This window comes from Onychostruthus taczanowskii, unplaced genomic scaffold (assembly GCF_017590055.1).
Source record: "Onychostruthus taczanowskii isolate IOZ18803 unplaced genomic scaffold, ASM1759005v1 scaffold112, whole genome shotgun sequence".
Lineage (NCBI taxonomy): Eukaryota > Metazoa > Chordata > Aves > Passeriformes > Passeridae > Onychostruthus > Onychostruthus taczanowskii.
Genome location: NW_024497852.1, coordinates 1,030,613 through 1,038,431, shown reverse-complemented (window position 1 = coordinate 1,038,431; position 7,819 = coordinate 1,030,613). Strand labels below are relative to the sequence as shown.

The window sequence follows — 7,819 nt, the reverse complement described above, 5'->3', positions numbered from 1 at the left end:
CCCGTCCTGCAGCACCCCAGCTCCTCAGGGCTGTGCTCAGCACCCCTGTTCTGCAGCACCCCATCTCTGCAGGGCTGTGCTCAGCACCCCATCCTGCAGCACCCCAGCTGTGCAGGGCTGTGCTCAGCACCCCCGGCCCTGCAGCCCCCCAGCCCTGCTCCTCCTGCTCCCGTTCTCTGTAAGGATTTGGTCCGTGCATGTCCCCGTGTCTCTGACCCCCGAGCAGTGACCCCGGCCCCGGGGGGGGCACAGGGCAGCCCCCCCTGCTCCCAGCAGGGCAGGGAGCCCATGGGACCAGAGTCCTGGGGGTCCTTCCCGCTGTCCCCTCCCCGCTGGGGACACTGGCTCCCGCTCAGGTGGATTGAAACGCGTTCTGTCAGCTGGGACACCTCGCTAGATCTTTTGTTTGTTTGTTTGTTTGTTTGTTTTTGTAATGGTTTCTCCTGGTTTTTAGGGGAAAAAATGATGACCCACAATTCTTGACTTGTATCTCTGAATGAAAGTATTAAATGTTTTCTTCTTTCTAAGGGCTGCCTTGTGGAATCAGGGAATGGATGGGACCTGGAAGGTCACGGGCAGGGACAGCTCCCACTGTGCCAGGCTGCTCCAGCCCTGCCCAGCCTGGCCTTGGGCACTGCCAGGGATCCAGGGGCAGCCACAGCTGCTCTGGGCACCTGTGCCAGGGCCTGCCCACCCTGCCAGGCAGGAATTCCCTCGCACATCCCCTTAGCCCAGGCCATGGTAGGATGTCCCCAGCCAGCAGAGCCACCTCTCAGGAACTGCTCTTTAATCAAACTACCACTTCCACAAACCACTGACCCACGGAGTCCCCCCCGGCACGGCCGCCCCCGGGGCAGGGCGGGGCCGGGGGGTCGCGGGGAGCTCCGGGAGCTGCCCCGAGCCGGGGCCGGGAGAGCCCCGGGGCTGCGAGCCCCGCCCGGGCTGCGGGAGGCGCCTGGTCCGAGTCGAGGGGCCCCGGGCCCTCACCCGCTGAGCCTGAGCAGGCTGAAGATCTGCTCCAGGACGTGGGTGAAGCTCTGGTCTTTGGGGGTGCGGGAGGCCAGGGAGCCCTGGGGGGGGGGAACCCCACTTCATTCCAGCACAGGGAATGGGAGCCCCACCAAAGCCCCCTCCCCTCCCAGCCCTTCCCACCTTCAGCTTGTCCAGGTAGGTCTGGTCCTGACTCCACAGCTCCTGGAACTTCACCAGGTCGGGGGCTCCCTTATAGAACTCCACCAGCAGCGTCTGGGGGGGGACAGAGGGGCTGCAGGTCCTGGGGTGCCCCAAAGCCAGGCAGGGGGACCCCAACCCTGCGGCACCGAGACCTCAGTGGCCCCGGGGGGCTGGGGAAGGAACTGTCACCATCACCAGGGCTGAGGGCAGGATGGGGACAAGTGCTGGGGCGCCAGCCTGCCCCCAAGGGGCTCGGGGGGTTTTGGGGGCCCCCAGCCCCCTCTCACCATCTCCTGCACGACGTCGTTGGTGAGGAAGCCGTCCTGGATGTAGGTGACCTCCACCTCCATGGGGATCCCGTAGTCGTTGGGCCGTTGCTGGGGGAGGGGAGAGCCGGGCAGGGGTCACTGCACAGCTCTGGGACCTGACACCACCCGGGGGGGCGCCGGGTAGGGGGACCCCACCCCAAATTCCCTACCTCTGGCGGCGGCATCACCCAGAAGGGCGCGATTTTGGACTCCGCGCCGGGGTTGCCGTGGTAGAAGGGCCCTGTGGGGGACAGAGGGGGCTGGCACAGGGGGGTGGCAGCAGCCCCAGCCCCCTGGGAGCCCCGGGCCGCGGGCACGTACCGCAGATGAGCCCCAGGCAGGGCTGGAAGCCGTTGCCGCTGCCCTGCAGCTTGAGCTGGTAATCCATCTGCGCGTCGATGTCGTGCAGGGACGGCAGCGCGGGCCCGAAGGGGTGGCTGTGGTACCACCCCACCAGCGACAGCCCCCGCAGGAACAGGCTCTGGCAGATCTGGGAGGGGGCACAAACCGTGGGTCCAGGGCCTGCAGAGCCCCCTGCCCGCCCCCCGGGCTGGATCAGCCCCTCACCTCCTCCTCCACAGCGCCCGCGGCTTCGGCGTCGCCCAGGCGGGTCCGGCACGGGAAGGCTCGAAGCACCGTCAGCACTGGGGGGACACGGGGCCGGGTGACACCCCCGGCCCACGGCAGAGCCACCCCCACCCCCCCAAACCCCACCTACGCTGGGTGTTGGTGTCCCACCGCCCCCCCAGGTACCCCACCACTTCGCTCCGCGTCAGGTGGCTGTGGAAATCCTAAAGGAAAAGGTTAAAATCGACGGTTCAGCACTACAACGGTGACACGAGGGACACCCCGCTCGCTGCAGGTGTCCCCAGTGCCATCAGCCATGTCCCAGCCTGGGGAGGGGACGCACCAGGAGCAGCAGCACGTTGCTGGAGATGGCCACGTTGAAGGGCTGGAATTTGTTGATGGCGGCAAAGGACGTCACCTCCACCAGGGTCTGGGGGTTCCTGGAAAAGCCACAGCCCCGCTGCCACCGCTGTCCCCGGCCCTGCTGCGCCCCGGGGGCCCTCTGTCCCCTACCTGGCCGAGTCGCGGGTGCCCAGGGTGCAGTAGCGGACGGGCACCCGGGGTTTCATCTCCGGCCTCTTCCCGGGATCTGCCAAGGACAGGGTCCCGTCACCGCGGCCGCGCTGCCCGGGACCCCCGGCACCCCCACGGCAGCTCACCCGTCCCCGCCGGCTCCGCCAGGCTCTTGCCCTGCTGCTTCTTGCTCCTCTCCTCCGGCTTTTTGGGAGCCGCCGGCTCCGGCGCCGCCACCCGACCCTCCCTCGCCGCCTCCTCCTCCTCCTCCTCGGGCAGCTCCTCCTCCTCGCCCTCGCTGGCCAAGCTCTGCGGGCAGACGGGGCTGGCACGCGGCTCGCCCCCCACGCCGGGGGTGCCGGGGGGCGGTGGCCGCGGTCGCACCTCCTCGGGGGGCGGCACGTTGGGCTGGTGCTTGCGCAGCCACGCGGCCTTGTACTGGTCCAGCTTCTGGCCCTTGTAGCGCACGGACGCCCAGCCGCAGCCCGACTTCTTGGCGGGGTTCACCAGGCGCTTGCAGTGCGTGGCCCAGGCGCTCGGCGAGTTGAACACCTGCCCCGTCTCCTGCCACGTGATGGTCCCGTCCGAGCCCAGGTCCCCCACGAACTTCTTGCCCTGGGGACAATGGCGGCAGTCCCGTCCCCTCGTCCCCATCAGTTCTCCCTCAGGGCCATCACTGTCCCACGTTCGCCGTCTGTGTCCCTTGTCCTCATCCCACATGCCCTGTCCTCATCCTGTGTCCTTTTCCCTGTCCCATGTCTTCTGCCCCATCTCTGTCTCCTGTCCCATCTCTGTTTCTTGTCCCCCTCCTCATCCCCAGTCCCCATCCCTGTCCCCTGTCCCATCCCTTTTCCCTGTCCCCATCCCTATTCCCAGTATCCATCCCACTCCCTGTCCCATCTCTTTTCCCTGTCCCCATCATCCCTCTCCCAGTCCCCATCCCTCTCCCTGTCCCCACCCCTCTCCCTGTCCCCATGCCTGTCCCCTGACCCCATCCCTCTCTCTTTCCCCTGTCCCCATCCCTCTCCCAGTCCCCATGCCTGTCCCCTGACCCCATCCCTCTCTCTTTCCCCTGTCCCCATCCCTCTCCCAGTCCCCATGCCTGCCCCCTGTCCCCATCCCCGTCCCCTGTCCCCTTCCCTCTCCCTGTCCCCATCCCTCTCCCTGTCCCCATCCCTCTCCCAGTCCCCATCCCTGTCCCCTGTCCCCATCCCTCTCCCTGTCCCGATCCCTCTCCCTGTCCCATCTCTTTTCCCTGTCCCCATCCCTCTCCCTGTCCCCGTGCCTGTCCCCTGTCCCCAGGCTCACCAGGTAGTAGATGGACAGGACGCCCCTGCCCGGCTCCAGGAGCCCGTCCCGGAGCAGGACCCTCAGGGTGATGCCCCTGCGGGTCAGCAGCGCCCCCCGGGCCGCCCCCGCCGCCTTCGCGCCGCTCCCGACCTCCGGCTCGGCCTCCGCCTCGTCCAGCCCCGGCTCCAGCTCATCCTCATCCTCCTCCAGACACTCGTCCCCGCCGGGGGAGGCGGCCGCCAGCGCTGCGGGGGGACACGGTGTGACAGCACGGCCGGGTGTCCCCCCAGAGCACCCTCGGGTCCCCCCCTTGGTTTCTGCCTGCGGATGGGGACACGGGGACAGGGACTCACAGGGACGTGGGGACACAAGCACGGAGGGGACACAGGGACAGGAGGACTCGGGGATGGGAGATGGGGACACGGACGTGGGGACACGGGGGGTGAGGACACAGGAGGGTGACAATAAATGACTGCGGGCACGGGGACACGGCTGCTGGGCACAGGAACGGGCTGAGGGACGTGGGGACACAGCGGAGGGACACGGCTGGGGAACCCGAGCACGGGGACGTGGCCGGGGGACACGGGGCTGAGCGTGCTCCGGCCCAGCAGGTCCCCAGAGCCCGGGGGGCTGCGGGGCAGGCCGGGGGTGACCCACGACAGGTCCCCGGGGGAGGGGTGTCCCCGCCCCGCTGCTGCCCCAGGGGTGTCCCGGGATGTCCCGGGATGTCCCCGCCGAGGTCCCGCGGGGGCGCGCTCGGGCAGGTGCACGCGCGTGTCCGCGGGGTGGGGGGGGCGAGTGACCGGTGCGTGTCCCCGGCCGGGGCGCGTGTCCGTGCGCGCGTGTCCGGTTCCCGGTGCGCTCCCGGTGCGTGTCCGGTACCGGCTGCCCGGCGCGTGTCCGGTGTGCGCGTGCCCATCCCGTGTTCGGCGCCCGGTGCGTGCCCGGTGCGCGCGATCCCGGTGCGTGCCCGGTGCCCGCTGCGTGTCCGATTCCCCGTTCCCAGTTCCCAGTTCCCGGTTCCCGGAGCCGGTGCCCGGTGCGCCCCCGCCCCCCGGTACCTGCCATGCTCCGCCGCCCTTCGCCCCGGGAGGGGCACCGGGGACACCGGGAGGGGAACCGGAGCCTGTTGGGGGGCGCAGCCCCGCACCTGCTGCGTGGGAAGGGAGGGACCGGGGGGCTCAGCCCCGGGGATGCCCCGGCCCGGGACGCCCGCCCGCCGCCCTTCGCCCCGCCCGGGCGGGGCCGCTCCGGGAGCGGCGGCGGCTCCTGCGCGGCGGCGGAGATGGAGCGGCCGGTGCCGCTGCCCCGGCGGACCCGGCCCCGGGCCCGGCACTACTACGAGGGCTTCGTGAACAAGCGGGGGCCGCGGGATCAGGTGGGCGACACCGCCGGGACCGAGCCCGGCACCCCCGGGACCGATCACCGGCGGGCCCCAGCGCCAACGCCTGGGGCTCCCCGGGACCGAGGGCAGGAGCGACCCTCGGGCACCCCGGGACTCCGGGGCCGCTCCCGGCACTCCCAGGCACTGTCCCCACCGGGACCGACTCCCCGTGTCCCCTCAGCCGCCCGGGGCTGTGTTCCCTGCGGAGCCCGGTGCCGGTTCCCTGCTCCTGGTGCCCGTTCTCAGTTCCTGGTTCCCGGTTCCTGGTGCCGGTGCCAGCTCCCGGTGCCGTTTCTCCGTTCCCGGTGGCATTTCCCCGTTCCCGGTGCCGTTTCCCTGTTCTCGGTGGAGTTTCCCTGTTCCCGGTGCTGTTTCCCCGTTCCCGGTGCCGTTTCCCCGTTCCCGGTGCCGTTTCCCCGTTCCCGGTGCCGTTTCCCTGTTCTCGGTGGCATTTCCCTGTTCTCGGTGGAGTTTCTCTGTTCCCGGTGCCGGTTCCCAGTTCCTGGTGCCGGTTCCCGGTTCCCGGTGCCGGAGCTGAGCCCGTCCCTCCCCGCAGGGCTACCGGAGGGTCTGGGCCGGGCTGCGGGGGCTCGAACTCGCCTTCTACCGGGGGCCCCAGGACGGCGAGGTACCGGGGCTCCTCCGGGCGGGTCCCCGGGACTGGGACCCCCCCCACGGGCTGTCCCGGCCGGGCCCGCGGGGTTTCTCCGGGCCGGGACCCCCGCGGGCCCCCCCGGGCTGGGGCCCCTCAGGGTGGGACCCCCAGCACAAGAACCTTTGGGTGGGACTGGGGGGGGCTCCCCAAGGCCGGGATCTCTGGGACCCCCAAGATTGGGACCCCCCCGTCCTGCCCGGGCTCTGGAGATGCCCCTGGGGCAGGGTCCCCTCAGGTGGGACCCCCCTGCCCCCTCCCCGAGGGGAGAATCCCCCAGGACTGGGGACCCGTCCCCATAAACCCCCCTGGGCAGGGGCCCCCCGAGGATGGCACCTTCAGGGGACACTGGGGGGACCCCGGCTGAGGTGGGGGCGTCCCTGGGCCGGGGTCCCACCCTTGGGTGCCCCCAGACCCTGGAGTTGCTGGACCTGGGCAAGCTGGTGACCGTGCAGGCCGAGGACGGGGCGCTCGTCCTCAAGCTGAGGGGACAGGAGGTGACAATGAAGGTCAGGGGGGGCAATGGGGGGCTGGGGGTAACCGGGGACAGTGGGGGTACCTGGAGGGGGGATCTGGGGGTACAGAGGGGACAGGATTTAGGACTGGGGGGACGAGGGGAATGAGTTTTGGGACAAGGACTGCAGGGGGGCACTGGGGAGCGTAAGGGAAGGATTTAGGGACGCAGAGGGGGCAGGAATTTGGGACTGGGGGGGGCTGGAGGGCAGAGGGGGGAGGACTTGGGGGTACAGGGGGTACCGGGCTGTGGGATTCGGGGCTGTGCAGACCTGTGGGGGGCACAGGGGACAGGGGACAGGCCACCCTCACGTCCCCGTGTCCCCTGGCAGACGGAGAGCTGGGAGACGCAGGAGATGTGGCGGGGATTCATCCTGACCATGGCCGAGGTGGGCGCGGGGCGCTGCCCGGGGGTCCCGGGGTGACAGGGACCCCTCTGTGCCACCAGCCCGTGTCCCCCCGCAGATGAAGATACCCCGGGACCTGGCGCTGCTGCCCGGACACAACTTCCAGCTGCTGCAGGCTCTGCGGGAGGAGCAGGAGCGCAGGGACAGCGCCGTGTCCCCGGCCACCGCCGTGTCCCCCCCGGCCACCGCGGTGTCCCCGGTCACACCCGTGTCCCCAACCACCGCCGTGACCCCGGCCACCGCCGTGTCCCCCTCGGCCACCGCCGTGTCCCCGGCCACCGCCGTGACCCCGGTCACACCCGTGTCCCCAACCACCGCCGTGCCCCCTGCCACCGCCGTGTCCCCGGTCACACCCGTGTCCCCAACCACCGCCGTGACCCCGGCCACCGCCGTGTCCCCCTCGGCCACCGCCGTGTCCCCGGCCACCGCCGTGACCCCGGTCACACCCGTGTCCCCGGCCACCGCCGTGTCCCCGGCCACCGCCGTGACCCCGGCCACCGCCGTGTCCACCCCGGCCACCGCCGTGTCCCCAACCACCGCCGTGTCCCGGGTCACACCCGTGTCCTCGGCCACCGCCGTGTCCCCGGTGACACCCGTGTCCCCCAGCCCCTCTGAGCCGTGAGTCGGGGGTGTCGGGGGCTGGGGGTGTCCCCATCCTCACTGGGACCAGCACGGCCCAGCTGGGGGTGGCCCGGCGGTGGCGGGGCAGGGTTGGGGGTGACAGCGGGGGGGTCCCCAGGGTCCCCAGCTGCTTTTTCCAGGTGACACGCGCCGAGGCCGAGCGGCTGCTGGAGCAGAGCGCGGGCAGGGGGAACCTGCTGCTGCGGCCCGGGGGACACGGCCAGGGGGTCTCGGTCACCACGCGCCAGGAGCTGGGCGGGTCCGTGCCGGGGGACACCGGGGGGCGTGGGGGGGGTCACCGGGGGAGGGCTGTCCCCAAGGGGAGGGGTCCTGTGCAAGGGGAGGCTCAGGGTGCCCATGGGGTGAGGGGGTTCCTTGGGGGGGGTCCCAG

The 7,819-nt window shown here is 71.1% G+C and overlaps 1 protein-coding gene across 1 annotated transcript; it reads right to left on the bottom strand.

Moving 5' to 3' along the window:
- Positions 1-772: 772 nt before the first annotated feature.
- Positions 773-4,920, bottom strand: MPND (MPN domain containing). Its single transcript, XM_041424831.1, has 13 exons — positions 4,913-4,920; positions 3,870-4,096; positions 2,946-3,176; positions 2,708-2,870; positions 2,562-2,637; positions 2,392-2,488; positions 2,200-2,272; positions 2,049-2,125; positions 1,803-1,971; positions 1,652-1,722; positions 1,461-1,550; positions 1,153-1,245; positions 773-1,070 (listed from the first exon to the last, which is right to left on the bottom strand). Exons 1-13 carry the CDS (start codon positions 4,917-4,919, stop codon positions 984-986), a joined length of 1,461 nt encoding a protein of 486 aa, XP_041280765.1. The 5' UTR covers position 4,920; the 3' UTR covers positions 773-983.
- Between the last annotated feature and the right edge of the window lie 2,899 nt (positions 4,921-7,819).